The following is a 19,926-nucleotide window of genomic DNA, read 5'->3' on the forward strand; positions in this document are numbered from 1 at the left end:
AGGTCAGAGCAAAACGTGCAGAATATATATTATTTATTAATCACCAAATGGGGACATACACCAATGTTATATAAATAATATGAGTATATATTTAAAAAAGAACAATCTTTGGCCCAGTCCAAATTCCCAATTTGCCCTATGGCTTTGTCCTCACTGAATGAGAAGGGCTAGATCCCTCTGTTCATAGATTGAGACATAAGTGGAAGCAGGTTGAGTTTGCCTGTCAATCATCTTGCTGTCTGCAGCAGTACAGTGTGTGACCTGTTAGAATCTTTCAAGCCAAAAAACAACAGCTAGAAGAAGACAACGTCTCAAAAGCTGAGGATATTAGAGTATTTGTTTATGTTACTGTCAGTGTTTGTTCTATAAATAACCTAAAACTAAAGAGTGATTGCTAGTGCAGCTTAATGTGTCAAAAAATCCATCCATCAATATTCTAAACCCATCAGATCCTGTTTGGGGTCTTGGGTTGCTGAGGCCCACCAAGCTACTGTTTAGGAAAATGTGGGGTGCTCCCTGAACAGGTTGACAGTCTGTTGTAGGATACACAAGGATAGACCACCACACACAGTAGCACCTAGGGGCACTTTAAAGTCACCAGTTAGCCTATGAAGCAGGTAATGGACTATGGGAGGAAACCAGAGTGCCTGATATTGTTCACCTTTTATGCTGCACCAGTCATGCTAGGTTGAGGTTGTTAGAGTCTGTAAGCTGGCAGTAGAGCACGTAAACAGATGAATGATGGAAAGGTGGCAGACTTACTCTACGCCAACGGGCAAATTTCTAGTGAATAATCCTAGTTAAAAGACCACTTGGAACAATTTTACAATAGATCAAAAGATGATTTGAGTAAGACTTTATGAGAAAAAAAATCTCACTTTTCAAATCACTTGACTATATTGTATCTTTCTGATGGCACGGTCAAATGACTTGGCTGGAAAAAATGACAGCACACATGAACCTCAAAAGTGTTGGTAGCATGCGGGAGCTGGAGGATTACCGATGCGCACCACATGTTCTGGATCTTTTCCTCATGGTGCGTGAAGGGAGAGCTGGGACTGTGGGACTCATAGCAAGGGAGTCCCCAAGGGAAAAGCAGAAAAGAGACAGAGGAGACTGAAAGCCTCATATGATATTCATCTTATGCAGCTATGTCTGTCCTTTATGTGGCCAGTCTCATGGGGAGAGAGGGTTAAGTCAAGAGAACACGGAAGAATAATCCAGAAGCACCAGATACACCATATGAATTATATGAACTGTACAAAAGCTCAAAAGAGTTTGGAGTAAATTCTGGTATTTTAGTTCATGTACTCACCTGTGATTTCCCGAACACTCCGAAAAACATTGAGCTTCTCTGGGTCCAGTGCTTCTATGTTGTGATAGACATCCCTGTCAACGAACGTGGGCCAAAAGGAGGGCAAAGATGAGAACAACTTTGTCTATCATTGCATTTTCTACAACAAGAAGAAAAAAAATCAAATTCTGCAATTTCTATACAACCATTCGTGTTTTAGTTGATGCACGATTACTAAGACCCTTATCTAATTAGCATAATCTAAACTTTCCTTAAAAACACATGGTATTTGACTCGGTTCATGTTTTCTGCCCTGTACCGAATCATCATTCCACTTGGGGCACAAGAAGGCCTTTTGCAGACCACTACAAAATGGCTGCTGCCATTAAATCTCAAAATCACTTTTGGAGGGAAAATATTTGCTATTTTTTAAACTTTATGGTAAGAATAACTAATCTATTGTTATTATTTCTTTTAATGAGCAGTTGCAGTATTTAAAAGAATGCAACACTTGTTGATAAATTAGTCTTTATAACACAATTACAACAGGTTAAAAATGTGTGCAACAAATTAGAGACAGTGGGTAAATAAGGTGCTTTTTTTCCTGAACACCCATGTCTTTTTTTTTCATCTTAAACCAACAACGTTAAGAGCAAAAACATAACAAATCAAAAAAAATATCATAATTGAAACTATCCATATCTTATTGAAGAAATGAAATAGCAAAATATGTTTTTGCCGATTTTATCAAAGCATTTAAAAAAAAAACATCTTAATTCCCCAACATTTGATTTTTTTGTTAATTCTTTGATGTAGGGTTATTACAGGGTTGATAATTAAACTACCAGATAGTGTGTGTTTTATTTCCACCAAATTCAGCTCAAGACTTTACCCACTGGCCTATTAAAGTCCAAACTGAAGACCCTGATCTATTGCTACTGGTTGTTTTGACAATGACCTAACGATCCTTTAAACAATCTGCTTATTTATTTGATTATTTCTTATTTCTTTGATAACCATACTTGTGCGAAAGCATGTGGTTGCTGTTGCACCATTACACAATCTTCAGTAATTCTTTTGCTTCCTTGTTATAAATTTGGCTGGAAGCTACAGTTGCTGGTTTAAGGTTTTGTTTACACATTGAATATTCACACATTTTAGTCCATCATTTATCATTTTTTTGTAAGCTGAATGTTCTCACCCTTTGATTCCAGTGATCAGAAAGACCAAGTTGCCGTTGATTTTGGTGCAGTTAACAAACTTATCAATGTTGCTGGAGTCCACCGTCTGAGCTGCTTGAAGGGTGCCCGTACCTATTCCATCACATGCTAAAGAGCAAACAAATATATATATTTTAAAATATGCGTTTACTAAATATTTCTCAGATGAATTTGCAGTCATAAATCAGGTCATCATTAATGTTTTAAGATTTAAATAAAAAGATAAAGGAACATAGAGAAGACAGCAGAAAAAGAAAAGAAAAAATCAGTACTGACATTTACTCCAAATGTAAAATATCAATTAACATATACATGTATTGTGTAAGTGTTTAACTATTTAAAATGTGTTTTATCCTCTTTTCTTAGATTTACCTTTTGGGCAGATGTCAGTACAAGGGATGCACATCTTAATGTGATTGTCTTCCACCTCCATCTTATTGGTGGGGCATGCTCTTACACAGGAGTTATGGTCCACGACAAAGTTATCTGGGGAAACAAGTCACTGTAAATGTCAAACCCTGATGGCTGCTTTTTGTCGCCATGCAGGAGCACACACTATTTAGGAGGCAGCGGAGTGCAGAAAATCACAAAACCTCAAAGTTACTGTCAACAATAAGCCTCCATATCACCAAGGAGGATAAAATATATTCTGATTTAATTCTGATTTAATTAATTTTATTCTGATTAAATTTATCATGAGAAGCACACAAAAATTGGGACAAAACAATAAAAGAAAAAAGAAGCCATTTTATTTAGGACAATCAATTTATGGTACTTTTTTGTGCCATCTGCCATCATCAAGTCTTACACCAATCCATATTGAAGGAAAATAAAAAAGTCAATAAACAAGACTCTCTTGTTTATTGACTTGCTCTGTTATAATACCCTCACCCGTGGTTGAAAGTGGTGGGTACTGCACCCAAGACTAAGGTAAATAAAAATGCCAGCTCATTTACATTTTACTAAGTGCACTTGTGTAGGAACTGATGTGGGGGACACTATAAGAGGACGGACTGAGAAGGTAGTTGAATGTGATGAGCTAAAATTGAGCTACAGGAAAAGAGCTACAAGAGACTCCTGAATTTTTGGTCATGGCATGCCTTTTCAGACATAACAAATAAGTGTACATGCATTGTAGCTGGATTGCCACTTAGAGTTGGGCTGCTGTTTATTCAATTTGGATGTCCATTCCAAGTTACACTAGTCGAATTTTTTAAAACGCAAGAAAAAGATAATTTCTCCTGGATAATGTTTGGAACTTGTTGGCTTCTCAGATTTATCATATGAGGATAGTGGGGTCTGAATATATTTACTTTAAAAAATGTTTCTTATTCCAGCTCCACAAGTTCTCTGCTCCAAAACCCATTATTCAAATGACTCAGACTCAGCATCAGGACTTTGCAGAGGTGATGAGCTAAAACAAGCAGGAGCAACGGATATGTTAAAACAGGGGTGGGGAACACGCGACTCTCGACCAATAACCATGCGGCTCTTTGCATCTCATATTTTCTATATGCTGTGATTCATTTCCTAGTTTTTCCCACTTAAACCACACTCAAATCTATCAGAGGGTATTACATAATAAAAACATAAATACATATTACATAATAATAAAAGCAATTTGGCAGTGTGGGTTTTGATGCTGCTCCCTACACATAAGTGACCGCCAATCATTTGCGCGCGTTACGTCCAATGCCGGAATAGTGTGGGGACTTGGGGGCTTGCCCCACCTTCAGCCCCTAAAACTCACGGGAAGTGTGGAATCTTGGGTTTAAAACCATGAGTAAGGGGGCTGTGAGCAGAAGTAACATCCATGCTGTTTGGCTGTTTGTCAGTGTATTCAAATAAATAGGCTCTTAAACCGGAAAGGAAGGACATGGAAAGCTCTACAACGCATCCAATTAACTGGCAGCTCAGTGCTTGTTTCCCGTGCTGAGTGATTACAATATTATGATATTCCAGCAATTATCAGCTCGTTATGCAAAAAGTCAATCATTAAATTAAAAAAAAAGTAATAAAATAAATTTTTTTTAATGAAGGTTAAAATTAAATTTATGTTATACACATCTGGAATGTAATGTATTTAATGTGTTTATTGTGAACACCAGAAGGAGGAATGTTGAGATACAGAAATTACCAGTTAAATACTGTTGGATGAAGAGAGAAAGAGAGAAAGAGAGAGAGAGAGAGAGAGAGAGAGAGAGAGAGAAAGAGAGAGAGAGAAAGAGAGAGAGAGAAAAAGAGAGAGAGAAAGAGAAAGAGAGAGAGAGAGAGAGAGAGAGAGAGAGAGAGACAATTTCCTTTAAAATAAAATTACAAATAATTAACACGTTTAGACAACAAAATCTATTGGGTGTCACATCTCTGTCTTGGGCAGGTATACCTGTCTGTGTCTTCATTTGTGGTACCAAGATGTTTACTATCATTTGTCCAGACCCAATTCCCCGGATTAAAATTTTTCCCAGTTTAGATGTTTTTGGTTTTTAGGTTAGGCCTTCTGTTTGGATTAGAAAACCTAGAAGCTGCAGACAGTAGACATTGCACACCACTTTAGCTTAAAACTGCCAACTTCTAGCAGACCCAGTGGTTACTTTAGACTGATGTCGATAGGATCTGGGTTCCTCCTGTGGCTTGGTGGGGGGTGCTGTTAATGATCATTAACCACATACACCTGTGACTCATTACCACCATGTAGTAGGCTCTATCTGACTGCTCATCTCTTCACTTATAGCTAGTCTGACAGCCTACCGCATGTGGTACACAGCAAGCCAAATCTAAACTAAAGATCTTTCCAGGGTTCTCCACCAGTCTTTGATTTTTATATCCGTCAAAGAATCACCCAACCATGCCTGTTTGTCTGTTGTAGTGGGGTTTAGAGGAGATCTGCATGATCTCTAGTTCCATGACACTTTAATTTTGTTGTATTAAGCATGAAACAACGGTAAGTATTTGTTGAGTGAAAACAGATTTGTTGCCAATTCACCAAACTCCACAAAAAGCAACATAACTCCCTTCTAACCCCAAATTTTAAGAGTTGACACAATAAATTTCATTGTCTCAAATACAGCAGGACTTACGTGGACACTTTTTGACGCAAAACGCTCCGTAGGTGTATCTTGCACTAGGGTTGTGCTCCAGTTGGAAGGTTGTAGGATTGTAGAAAAATGGCTGAGGACACTGGGTAACACAAGCCCCACTGTCGTTGAAGTTTGTGCAGGCCTGAAAACATACACAAAAATGTAAGTATCAACCATAAAAGGATATTTTCAGTCAGGAGTCATTCCCAAGGTTATTTTACCCATTGAAGCACAGCACAGTTGTTTCAATGGTGATTAAAATCTGTCAGTGCTAAAGTAACTGTGAACCTGTATAAGCAGGTAAAAAGTAATAATAACTATTTAATTATAACAAAAAAAAAAGTCACAAAGAAAGCATCTTTTTTAGTTGTTTTTTTGTTTCAAATAAAAAATTAAAAAAGTTTCATCTAAAATTTTCTTTTAATGCTTAATTTTTATGTAAAAGAAAAAAAAAACAGTGAAACATGTCATGTCTAATTTTTGCATCACATGATTGTCTCATATATTAAGAAAATATAATATGATTGTAATATAAAATACGTTTTTTTTAAAATAAATCTATAATTAACAAAGATAAACACATTAAAAAAAAGTCTAGATGTCCTAGGTGTTTTGCCAAAAGTTTGGATTGTATTTTGCAAGAAAATACTTGTAAACAAAAACTTATATGAAGAAGTACAAGTTGTATTAGTGACGTAAAGATTTTGAAGTAATTGCAACTGTAACTGCAAGAAAACAAGAAGCTATGTTGTGTAGACGTGTGTAGAAATGTAAAAAAAAAAAACAACAACACGATTTTGCAATAACAGTTTCCATTAAATCATAATTATGTGAATAACCAAACAAACTCACACGATAAGTCATTCAAAAATGTGCAGAGGGATGTGAACAAGGATTAATAGCAGATGCGTTCAAATTTCTGCCACGGAGCTAGCCTTTATTAACATCTATTAAAGGAGACGTCAGCATCTTATTCAGGCCATGGAGCGGCTGAAACGATTTTGGAAAATCCTGGTTGGTGATTTTACACCAACCAGTGTAAAATCACTGGTTGGTGTAAATCATTATTGGGTCAAATAATCCTGCATGACTTGCTCAACTTTTATTAAGCTGTGTGATACTGTGGGACCCCTTGTGGCGCCCGCTCTGCAGTACAGTTGTACAGTACAGCTGTACTGTTCCTACCAAGAAGCACATTGCCATCACAATCTATTTAACTCATTCCATTTGAAAAAACGGTTTGCGTTGCAGTTTTGCGAAATATGTCAATTTCGACATGCCTAAAAATCACCTCCTCCAATAGCAAAAACTTTCTTTAAATAAATGCAAGCTTTATCGAATTTGTCGTTTCCATTAAGGAAATTTAATTATCGCAAATCCAATTTGCGCATTTTCATATTCCATGCAAAGGTAGCTTTAAAGTTTATTTAGGTATTTTTTTGTTTGTTTGTTTGTTTGTGTCTACTTACAAAGCAGTCTGTGTCCTTTGGTCCAAAGCAGCCTCCTGCACATTCGCGATGGCAGCAGTCGCTAACGTAGGGCCCAGAGCAGCGTCCATCACATTGCTCAGCACACACCGTTTTTGTTACTGCAGAATGAGAAAAAAAACAAGATTATATTGTATCACAAATTAACAATTAACACAAAGAATCAGCTGACTAGATGGAGTTTATTTTACGTGCCACATAACATTATTTTACAGATGGTTGTGATGACACAGGTGGAGAAAACTAAAAGCATAGTTTTAATCCTTCCTCTTCTGTGGATGGGGGATCTGGATGAATGTGAAGTGATTTCATTGCAAAAACCATAAATTTGTTCATGGTAAAACGTTGAGAAAAATTAGCAAGTATGTGGAATGATGAACGACACTAAAAAGTTGTCTATAATTTATTCTGGGAACACTCTTGTCAGTAGAGAACATGGACCAATTTGTCACTGTCTATTCTCTGACAGTGGTGTGCGGTAGGTAAAGCTGTTCTACTGAACTGTATTGGACAGAGATGACAAAGTTTTCATCTAAATTCTCCAACCCACACCATATTCCTAATGACTAGATAGTGCTTGCACTGCTTGATGGATAGTCATAAATGCTTGGCTTCTGCATTACTCTGGCTGGATGCGTGTTGCATGTAAAGTTATAGCTACAGCCTTTTTGTCCTGCTTTCTAAGTGTCATCAATCATGTTCATTGTGTGCTGCTTAAGGTCTCAACTTGGATGCGACACATGTCCAAGTCTTCCTTGCAAATTTATTGCAATCATAAGGGTTGCCATATGCCTGTGTCAATCTTTTTTTTTTTTTGGATCCGTATGATCATTTCTCAGTGGACAGCATGACAAATAAACATCAACAACTGATAAGATGGAAAGGTTAAGTGTCGGAAGTAAAAAGAAGTAATAAACTTGCCATCCCCCTTGTGTGAATGTAAGCTGCTAAGGAGAAAATTACCAGGAATAGCAGCAATCGTAAATCATTACAAAGCTGGTAAGTGAAACTACGTGTTTTACTCAGTGCAGGCTCATGCGTTTTTGCTAGATGGCGGTTTTTCAGTTTCGCCATTGCTCTGATGAGATACTATCAGTAAGACAGATATAAACAACGGGCAAGTCACATAACAAACATGCAAACTCACTCACACACTTCACCCCTGCGCCTAACACACCATCAGTGGAATTCCATTAACGGTGCCTGGGTTAAAATGAAATGGCCTGCTTTATTCAAGAGACACTCTGTCAAACAAATTACTTTGCCAAAGAGAGGCAATGCTGTTTATCAGTTTGGCTTTAAAACTTCCACTTTAAGAAAAAGAAAAAAAAATCTGCTTGGTGACAACAAATGCAGAAGGAATCCATCTCATGAAATATGCCTGGAAGCTTTCATTTGAACAGGCTGTGGACAGCAGCATCAGTCAAAGCAGCGACTGCCTCTCAGCTTTACACTTTTACGCTAACAGATTCTTCTTTTCTGCTTCTGTTGTGCAAGAGAAACTCCCAAATAAAACTGTGAGTGAGAACTCCACTCCTTCTAGGAAAATTTTTATCGTCTCATAAATGTGAGTGGCTTCTTTTACTTTTATTGAGATGAAATGTGCAGATTTGTAGCGGATGAGGTGCAGTCAAAGGTAAAACTCCAGTTAGAGATTTACAATTTTACACACACAATCCATTGTTAATTACCTTGGATCACATGAAGGCTTATATTATTTCTGCCAAAAGTGCCTTTTGTTGTATTTCAAGTCTGCACTCCGTACTGTCTTTTAAAACCGGATGTCAAAATGTCAAACCAGTGTGTTTGTGATGCAACTTTCTCTTCATTACACAGGTAACAAAGTATCTGTGTAGTAAACCACTATAAATTGTCCATGTGCTGCATGTCTGGTCAACAGTGCAAAGGCAGGTTTTTCAGAGGCCTCTAAACGTAAGGGCATAAAGGCAAAAAAAAACTTCTGATATTTCTCTTTTTCCCAGTGAAGATGGTATCCTACAATGACTAGGATGCAAGTTTTGGCACTCTTACAAAATGATTAAGTCACTTTAATCGAAAATAACAATTAAAAAAAAAACTATCAGTATTGTACGGTTGCCCCTGAAATGCAAATCAGACTAACAAATCATTCAATGGCAAAAAAAAAAAGTTTAAGTTCAGAACGGCAAAACAAATAATAAAAAAAACATTATATTTTGGAAATCCAAACAAAATTCCAGAAACCAAAAAACAATTCCAAATGAAATAAAAATGCATTTCCCGGAAATTAAAAAAGAAATGTTAAAAAATGAAACACAAATACTGTGGGAGATCGCTGATTGGAGAATGATGTATGATTTGTCCGCATAATAAAATAAGTTTTTTGATTAACACATTTTTTGATTTGAAAAATGTCATCAACCGATCAGCGATCTCCAATAATACCCACCTTTTCCGGTTTTCATAAAAAAGAAAGACATTTCAAAAAATAAAAGTAATTTCCAAATATTAAAAAAAATTGTTTTTTTATGGTCAAGTAATTTACTGATGTGATTTGCACTTCAGGGCCACCAAAGTATTAGAACTTTAATTTCCACAAGACTTTAAAAATATACCCTTCAGGCTATAACCATTGTTGGATCCAACTCACTCGGTTCCATCAGAGTGAAGCTCTGACAGGCACATGGTTCCAGTGAGCAGACAAACACAGCATCTTAGCTAAAACCCCTTTTGTTTTGTTTTTCTCATTTAAACTGTACAAGATATTTGCATTTTAAAGAGGGGGTGTAGTGGCTAAAGGATGTATACAGTACTGCAAATTAGTAGTAATTTTGACATTTCAGTCAAAATGAGGTTCAGTGCAAATATTCTAGTCATTACAATTATTCAAGCTTTGTTTTCTCTAAATTGTTTTAAATTTGGCTACAAGTTTAAAACTGTTTTTATTTTTAGCTTTTTGATTTAAGACATCTTCTTAATCATAAACAGATGTCTTTAAAGCAAATACAGTCAGGACCATACATATTTGGACAGAGACACATTTTTTCTAATTTAGTTTCTGTACATTACCACAGTAAATTTGAAATAAAACAACTCAGATGCCGTTGAAGTGCAGACTTTCAGCTTTTTTTCCATGGGTTGAACAAAAAGATTGCATAAAAATGTGAAATGGCATCTGAGTTGTTTTATTTATTTATTTTATGTGGCCCTCGTGAGCATAAAAGTTTTTAACTTCTGAGAATCAAAAATTCAAATTGGTGTGTATTTATTCATATATAGGGGGAATTGGACTTGAAATATGGGATTGAGCAACTATACATTAGGACTTAAACACTGTCCATGTAACCTAACCTGACAGATTCAAATTTTAAAGGATTTATGCTAGAGTAACAAGCAAACATGTTTTCTATGCAACTGTAATTGTCACTTTAAAAAGTTTTAGTGAATAAATAATGAATTATTTAACACTATATTTATTACATGTATAAGTTATATCTGGCCCTTTTGAGGACAACCACTATGCTGATGTGGCCCTCGGTGAAAATGAGTTAGACACCCCTGTCTTATATAATTGCTTTTGAAAGCCTGTGCCTACAGGTGACTAAACTGCAAATGCTTTCAAGAATTCTAAAAGTAGTAAAATCAAAACTGTAAAGGTGATAAATGGTCTGTGTTATATGACTTTTATAAAAAATAGCCTGTTATCTCTGCTGTTTATTCACAATTCCATTTGAATTATGCTGTATTAAGCTAATGTGTACATTGAAAAAAAATCCACTGTTTTACATACTTAGTTAAATGATGCATAAAGAAATAGCCACAGCCTCTTTAATTTATATTATTATAGGGATCATATTTTGTATTTAACTTATTTTTTGGTTTTGTATATCACATCTTAGTTTGGTACATAAGTAAATATAAGCTTAAAACTTATAATTATTTTTTTATTTTATTTGTTTTGGACCATGTTTAAGGATTTTATCAACTGAATTATTGCCAATAAACAAACAAACAAAAAAAATTACAACTTAAATTTAAGTCATTATACCTTAACTTAGAGATTACTAAGCGCTCTTGATGTGCTATTGATGTACTTACAGCTTTGACACTGGTTGTCCTTTGGCCCCCAGCAGCGTCCGTTGCAGGAGCGATGGCATTTTGGGCCTGCGTACAATTTCAAAGAAAATTGTTATTTGTATTTCGTCTAAAAGCTGCAGAAATCTAATTTAAAAAATAAAATAAAAACTACATAATTGCTCAAACTTTAATGAAACTTTAAAAAAAACAGAAATGGGGTTGAACTACTTTACAGTCTTTTCTATTTAACTAAAAGAAATGACTTTAAGGGCACAAATAAAACATTTTTTGATCAACAGTAAGTGCATGTTTAAATTTGGTTGTGTTCAATTCCATTTAGTTAGCTAGAAATGTAAGATTCCATGAATCTGTATAAATGTATGTTGCTCTCTGTTAGTACAAAATAATTACCAGCATTACAATCTGTGAAAATATAAAAAAGTCAAGCAAAAGTGCATCTGCTTAGCCTGCTGTATAATTAATTTCATAATGGTGATATTTTGCTTTCACAAATTGAAATACCTGCATTTTTCCCAGTTGTTTCCACTTATTTGTGTAAATTGTTTTTTTTTTGTTGTTTTAACCATTATATTTCTTTACCATTTTTATTTAGTTAATCTACTTTGTTGCCAGATCTCAATTGTTTACACTAACTTGGATACGTTTTTTCACAATTAAGGACAACAGAGAAGCAAATCCCAATATTGTCCCCTCAGAGCTATACCTCCCTTATGGCTTTTTTGGATTTTTAAAGGACTTAATTGACTTGATAGTAATTGACTGGAGAAGCGAGACTGGATAAGAGTGAAAGTGCCATCCTCTGTCCGTCAGCCTCTCCAGATGAGAGCTATTAGCATTGGACTAGCTCTCTTGCCCCATGTGAGCCTCTTCATCTTCACTCCTCCTCTTCTTCCTCATTTGTGAGTCCCTACTACACATTTCCTCTCTTTCATCTTTTGCCCAACCATCATTAATTAATCCTCCTCATCTTTCCATCTAGCTCTTTTTCTTCATCTTTGCCTGACCCTTTTTTTCTTGTTTGTCCAGTTTGTTTGTTCTTTTTGGCAGTTTAACAGGAACTCAAATAACTTTTTTTTTAACAATAAACAAAAGGGAAAATTGTGATAATGTAAATGCAAGCTGGTGATAAATGTTTGCTTGATCTTTTTTTCCCCCCTTTTTCTAAAGAAAACCGATGAACAAAATTAAGCGAGGATGTGAATAAGTTAGAAACAGAACCAAATGTAAATATCTTATCTCCAAAACTCAAATAGTAATGATTTCCTCTGTTATTAATTAGAAGTTTGAAGACCTCTGATCCTTCGGTGGAGAAACAGGATTTGCATCAGAGTTACAGTCGATCCCAGACCAATAAGGCTGCGTGGAGGAGAGTAATTGAGCAGAACATCAATGCAATGAGTTAATATGCATCTGAAGCCTTCATCGAGTGTGAGAAAATATCCAACAACATTTGCTGACTGCTGGGAGGTTCTGCTTCATGGCAACAATATAGTTTATGGCTAAATTCCAAGAAAAGGACGACGCTGAACAAAGGGAGAAAAAACATCCGACGAAAATATCAACTTTTTCAGTTTTGAAGAGAGGGGGAAAAAAAGGAAACGCATTTGAAATAACTTCAACATTTCAAATAAAGGGGATAGTTTGTGAGGATGATTAGTCAAGGACAGAACAGAAATAGATCATTTAATTTTACATTTATTCTTTTCTTTAATGTAAAGCAGAACATCTCAACCTACCACCTCCTAACAGATTAGGGGTTTTTACAACATAACATTACGGGTTCATAAGCACAATCTTCCATCCCACTACAAGTTAGTTTTTATTTTCCATCTAGCTGTTGCCAATATCTTTTTTTATATCATAATATAATAGTCCTTTGCTGTTTAAACTGTGACTTTTTATAGGGCATTAAACAGGATATTTAATGAAGTCTTTTTTGGATTTTGGTCTTTTAGGTAATCCCATTTTGACAGTAAGAACAAATAAAAATATGTCTGATGATTTTTCTCTTAGTTTTTTTGTTTAAAAAAAAGGATTTATGTCTTTCAACAATACTGTAGAATGTTTCAGAAGTTTACGTGTTACTGATTAGATTCTTTTCTATATTTGGTTTTCTTTTATTCTCTTTTATTCTAAATGTGAATTTTATTTTTTAAATGTGTGTTTGCATGGATATGTACTTTTAAATGACCAAAATGATCCTTATTTAAATGCAAAATAGATTTGTAACAGTTTATTTTAAGAATACCAAAAGAGAAACAATATAATGTGTTCATAATGGAAAAAAACAAAAAATAAAAGAGGAATGGAAAGTCTTAAACAAAATCAGATTTGAAAAAATATATATTTATTAATAATTGGCAAAACATTTACAAAATAGCTAACATTAAAAAAATATAGCACAAGAGGCATTTTAAGTCAAATCCAGATATCTTCCAGAGATTCAGAGATTGACATTAAATCACTTGTTGCACTGAATTCCTTTGCAGTCAAATATTTAATAATGTATCTTTCCCTTAAATAGGTCATCTATGTGTATCATTGTATTTGTAACTCACATGTGACACTGCTGTTGGTAGGCACAACTACGGGATGGAACCCTGGGTTTTTCACTATGTCCTGCCAGTGGATTGTGTCCGCATGGCAGAGGAACTTGTTCTGGTCAACGTACACTCCTCCGTAAAGAATCTCTGGAAAAGAGCAAAAACAAAATCAATGCAGATGCACAGACAACTGTGAGGGGGATTTGTTTAGTCCCAGTGTGAAGCTGAAGTGGAGATTTAAAACAAAACCTAACCATGTGGGTCACTTGACATGAAGATGGTTGCTGTGAGGAGCAAAAAGCTAGCCACCATTGATGACACTCCAACCTCCTAACTTATTCTTTTGCTGTGAGCACACAAAATCGATTGTCCTGCACGCATCATCCCAGCACTAAAATCAATCAGGGATTAAAACTCCAATAGGATCAATTCATTTGTAATTGTTTTTTTGTTTTTTTTTATTATCATCGTGATGATGCATCATCATACTATGCATTGGCTTGTCAGACCAGTGATCATGAGGCTTAGAGGAAGGATTGATTACTTAATCCTACTTTCTCACGCACACACATTGACTGGACACAGAAGGTGGCTTAAATTGTTATTGTTGAGCTGGAGTTCAGACAAAGCTCAGTCTGGATTTTTCTATGAGACACAGGGTAAAAAGAAAAACAACGCTGAAAAAAAGGCTAAAAGCCACAAAATGAGGTGAGATACGAAGACTAAGTTAAGCCCTGTGGCAGATTTGCATATTTTACAGAGCTTGTGTGTTCTTTATCTCTATACAAACAGATTACTAGAGCAGGGCTGAAACTGAGATGCACAATCATACACAAAACATCCCCACAACCACTGCACAGAACCAGCCAGAATGTCGTCACACCAAACCTCTAATGATCTTCCTTGAATAATACAGAAGGCAGTGCTGCTTTACCTACCACAGGTCTCTTTCTCCATCTGTTTTTCTGAATTTGCATTTAGGTACAGAGGAGAAATTACGTCTGTTTGTCACCACAATAGGCTCATCTAAGAAGATGCTATATCTCACAATCAAACTGTTTTCACTGCAGGATTCTGTCAACACAGGAAGGGACTGGGTAAATGAGCAGACACAGGAAATAACTCATGACAAAAAGTGCCAACAGGAATAAATACTGCTCTAAAAAGCATAAATAATGTAAGCTGTCCAACAATTACAAAAGCTTATCTTGGCTCTGTGTATTGTAATTGATGATTTGGACACATGCCCATAGAGTGTAAACACCTTGTTAGCTTTTTTTTTCTGGTATGTTTTCATGCATCTAATGAGGAATAAATCAATATAATTACTAGCTAACAAAACAATCTATATGAAGTCAGCAAAAGGAGAAAATGAACTATTTTTATTAAAAAAAAAGACAATGGGTAACCTATATGTGTGGTTGTTTCACGAAATTACATGATTTTTCTTGTTATATTTGTATTATAATTTACTTAAAGGGATATCTAAATGAGGATGCAATTATTCAACCTTTTAATTCCATTTTAGTTTAAGATTTTTTGAGTTGTATTTTATTTCCATGTATATGTATATATATATATGTGTGTGTGTTAAAATGAAGTTTGACAATGTATGTAGATTGACTACCTTATATTGGGTGTGCAGATAGACATAAATACCAGGAAGAGGAACACTGCTGCAAAACTGTACACGTTAATGATGTAAATCCATTGTAGTTCACTGCATCAGCACAATGTCTGGGTAAAAAGGGACTCAAACCAGTAGTAGTAGGAGAGTATTGGAGAGACAAAATGAGATAATGAAATAATTTAGATTTCACCAAGTGTTGTCTGTGAGAAGACTGTCCAAATTTATCAAAGAGAGGGAGGGAAAATGAAGCAACAAGCTGTAAGGCTTCCTTTTTTTTCTATTACTCCTTTTAACAAAGGGAAGACTGAACAATCCTTTCTGAAAGGCTCTGCACTTTCACCTACAACTGCAGCATTTAAGATACTGCAACTGAGTGCAACCAAGTAGCTGGTAAGTAGTTAGTAAGAGAAACATTTATATAGAAAAAAAGAGAAAGTTGTTTGTGTGTCTATTTTAAATTGCATGAAAACATTCATGATGATTTCTGTGTCTTGATCAAACTCTAAAAGATTCTGGATGTCTTTACACGTTTTATTTTCCACTACTTTGCACAAAGATTTAAGATGAGACCCCATACATTTGCATTAAGGCCAAAAAAAGTTGCTTGAATACTGCAGCAACTCAGCCACCAAGTGGTAGGCCACATAAATGGATGGAGAGGGGTCAGCGGATGCTGATACATTTCCGATTGCATTGTGCTGAGTGTAAAATTTGGTGGAGGAGGGATTATGGTGTGGGGTTGTTTTTCAGGATCTGGGCTTAGCCCCTTAGTTCCAGTGAAAGGAACCCGGAATGCTTCAGAATACCAATTCCATGCTCCTGACCTTGTGGGAACAGTTTGGAGCAGGCCCCTTCCTCTTTCAACATGACTGTGCACAAAGCAAGGTCCATAAAACATGGATGATAGAGTGCGGTGTGGATGAAGTTGACTGGCCTGCACTGGCCTGCACAGAGTCCTGATCTGAACCCGATAGAACAACTTTGGGATAAATTAGAACAAAGAATGAGATCCAGGCCTTATCCACCAACATCAGTGTGTGACCTTACCAATGTGCTTTAAGAAGAATGGTCAAAGATTGCTACAAACACACTCCTCAACCTTGTACACAGCCTTCCCAGAAGAATTGAAGCTGTAATGGCTGGAAAAGGTGGACCCACACCATATTGGACTCTATGGGTTAGGAATGGGATGGCACTTCAGGTGATATGTGAGTCAAGGCAGGTGAGACAATACTTTTGGTAATATTGTGTAAAGCAAGGTAGAAACGGGTTCTATAAGTAAAAGCCATTTCTGCGTCATAAACTTTTCTTCCGGTTATAGCAATTGGTATGATTTCTGTATTAAGTGTTTGAAACCATCAAAGTTGCTTCCTTTGTAGTTGATATGGGAAGTTGTAGTTCCACCAGGGCCACTGGTGGCACATGTGGCTTAAGGACATAGTTCATGGATCTTTTCTGTTTTACACTTAAAAATGTATGATGTTTTCCATGACTTCTCATTTTCCAATTAATTTATATAAGACAATGAATAATAAAAAAGCTTTAGATGGGAATATTTTGTTATTTTTTTAATTTACTAACAAATGGGTTGGACTGTTGTAGATCATCACTGATAGTGGCTTGATGATGGGCCCAGTGACAAACTCAAGTAGCAAAAACTTTAAAATAAACATGCGTTTTATAGTAATGCTTTGTTGCTGTTGTCAGTGGCTTTCTCTGATCTAATGGCAAATATTTAAATCAAACTAATTGATGACTTACGTTTTACAAACTGTTGCAATTGATAAATCTTCCCAAGTTTTTACACCGGTACCACATTAAGTATTTCCCACAATACTCTTTGAGACAATAACAAATATATTCCAATTTCTTTATTTTTAATCAATTAATATGTTTTCCTTGAAATTAAATTACTTTTTCAGAGAATGCTTTTGAGTGTAAAGAACCGAAAAAGAAAAAGGGGACCAATAAAAAAAAGACGAAGGGGATTCTCAGTCAGGGAGAAAGTCAAATGAAATACAATTGTCATTAAGAATGACTTAATGATGAAAGCCGTGTGTTGACGTGGTGGAATTAATACAAAATATAATTAAAAGTATTAATTTCATCACAACATGACATGAGATAAAGGATATATTTGAGAATGTGACGTTGCAATGGTGAATAAAACATTTAAATGACAAATTTTATATAACCGCATATGAAAAACTAAACAAAGCTAAGCTATGTAAAAAGAAAGCTAAGTGGAGATGAGAAAAAACAAGATCTGTCCAGTTTTCACCCGTGCTGCATAAAAACTTTATCGATCGAACAATCGATTGATAGATACATTTGTTTTCATCTTTTGTGAATGATAAGTGAATCAGAGGCAAAAAAAAAGCTAAATAACCCATCTTATCTTCATAACTATTTCGAAGCTAAGTAGAAAAAAAATTCAGCAACTCTTAATAGAATCGGCAGTAATAATAAATTCTATGGTTTATTAAAGATTAATTATCAACAACAAATATGAATTCATTTTTTGGTGGAAAATTTTACTCCCAAAGAGAATTGGGATAGTTCTAGTAAGAAACATCCATTTTCCTTTTGACACATGAAGATGAGTACATCTCACAAATATCTGAAAGTTTGAATTAAAATTTTAATGCTTGGATATGCTGGGAACAGAATATCAGTGATATTTGGATTCAAAGCTCAAAAACTATCACAAAATCCAGAGCCCATCCCAGCTGACACCAAGGGTTAGAAAAGAGTTGAGAAAACTCACTGTAACTCCTCGTCTCAGTACAGTTACATTAGTTTTTCAAGAACCATCATAGATTCATAGAGCAGCATAATTTAATTTCTGCTAAAAGGCTCTACCTAAATCAAATTAATGACACGTAGATCAGAAAAGAACAAAGAACCAAATACACAAGTCAAAAAGTTCAGTGAAAAACGTTAATTTTTACTACTACTCAGTAGTGTGGAAAATGTAGTCTGTCCGAGCTGAATCCAGTTGCTAAATCAGAGGAGGTAAATAAACTCTAGAATGATTTGGCAATGATAGTCATGGTTCTGATAAAATGTTTAAAAGGTCTATTTCGGAGCAAACAAAAAAAAACATTCAAATGTAAATTTTGTCAGCAAAGCAAAATAAGAACAAGTTTCTGCAGTAAGATTTTTAGTTTTACCGAAACTATTTAACACCAGAGATGTCGTTGGCGACACCTGTATGACACACGCCCTTTGACACACATTGTGTATCTCCGAATGTTGACACGATCAACACAAGGCAGATGATTCTGCCATGAAGAAAAAACAACTTTTCATATAGTATTTGCACTGGAATTACAATAATTGTGTAAATGTTTTAAGAGTCATGGTAGTCGAAAAAATGTAAGCAAAGGGTTGACGGGTTGACAGAACATACCGGTACTTGAAATAGGCAATGACTAACAAAAATGTGACTTAAGAACCCATTAAAAGAACCACCGTCTCCACCACTCATGGTCTAGCTGCACTGCCTTTGGACATGAAGGAAATATACAAAACATGTTTTTGATATCTAAAGTACATTATAATGGACAACAGTTTAATTGGCTCCCTACTGGCACTTTAACTATTAACATTTTTTTTTTTCCTCTAGCCTCCTTCATAAGTATAAGGATAAATAAAACCTGCATCTTATTTAATACATTCAATAATGTGCAAAACCCATGCCAGCATTGCTTCGATTAAAAGAAATTGCTTGGCTGTATTTGCTGGCGGAGCAGCTGATGACCAGTGGGAGACAAGCAGTTAAATCTTGACAGGGATTGTTTAGTGGGTGGAGAAAATGTGTTAATTAGTTTGTTCAGATTGCTATGGCTAATTTTTCTGAAATGCCCCCCATTCCTCCTGAATATTCCCCAGAGCAACTCCGAGCATCTCTGAGTGGGTATTTAGCTTCAAAAGTTGTAACAGTCTTCAATATCAGGCTGCATGACCATTGGAGGAAAACACTATGAAATTTGGGAAGGCAGAACAAATGCATGCAAGCAATTATTTTGATGGTAAGTGCTTGGTGCACTTTTTTCCCCCTTTATTGTTATGTGAGGATGAAGTTGATTAATAATAGGAGGAGAATGGTAAACCAGTGATTAGAGAAAATCTACAGTGAAGTTGCTGTAAGAGTGAAGCAATATGTGCCAAGTGGACTGTTAAATGAAGAAATATGTAGGGCAAAAGAAAAAAAAAAATCACAATTTAAGATGGGAATATTGTATATTTCCCAAAGGTTTTTACTGTTCTGGATTTAAGTCGATTTAAGTGAAGCTGTCTTTTGTCAACACGAGGTAGAAAATGTTAAATTTAAAGTCCTCCTCTGATGACGATCATGCTTTTAGAGTTTTTGAATACGTGTGGCATTTTTTTAAATGAAAGAGAACAAATGTAATTAAAAAAATCAATTCATTTTTGCATTTCTGAGTACTGAGTACTAAATTTGCTGTCAGTTGAACTGTCTCAAAGACGTTTTTTTAGAATTAATGAGCCGTTGTGATGTCACACATGCGCATTGCTCAAGCTCCCTGCGTGCATGAGCACAGGTGCGGGAGAAGAGAAGACGGCACATTGCT

At 35.5% G+C, this 19,926-nt stretch overlaps 1 protein-coding gene across 1 annotated transcript in view; it reads right to left on the reverse strand.

The window, feature by feature from the left end:
• erbb4 (erb-b2 receptor tyrosine kinase 4) overlaps nt 1–19,926 on the reverse strand; it is a 298,636-nt gene that overhangs the window by 92,002 nt on the left and 186,708 nt on the right. Inside the window, exons 4-10 of the mRNA XM_011489669.3 lie at nt 13,714–13,845; nt 11,156–11,221; nt 7,061–7,179; nt 5,592–5,733; nt 2,887–3,000; nt 2,496–2,622; nt 1,316–1,389 (exon numbers count right to left, since the gene is read on the reverse strand). Of these exons, the coding sequence (XP_011487971.1) occupies nt 1,316–1,389; nt 2,496–2,622; nt 2,887–3,000; nt 5,592–5,733; nt 7,061–7,179; nt 11,156–11,221; nt 13,714–13,845 (774 nt within the window). The remainder of the gene's footprint in view (nt 1–1,315; nt 1,390–2,495; nt 2,623–2,886; nt 3,001–5,591; nt 5,734–7,060; nt 7,180–11,155; nt 11,222–13,713; nt 13,846–19,926) is intronic.

The sequence above is a fragment of the Oryzias latipes genome, chromosome 21 (genome assembly GCF_002234675.1).
Source record: "Oryzias latipes chromosome 21, ASM223467v1".
Lineage (NCBI taxonomy): Eukaryota > Metazoa > Chordata > Actinopteri > Beloniformes > Adrianichthyidae > Oryzias > Oryzias latipes.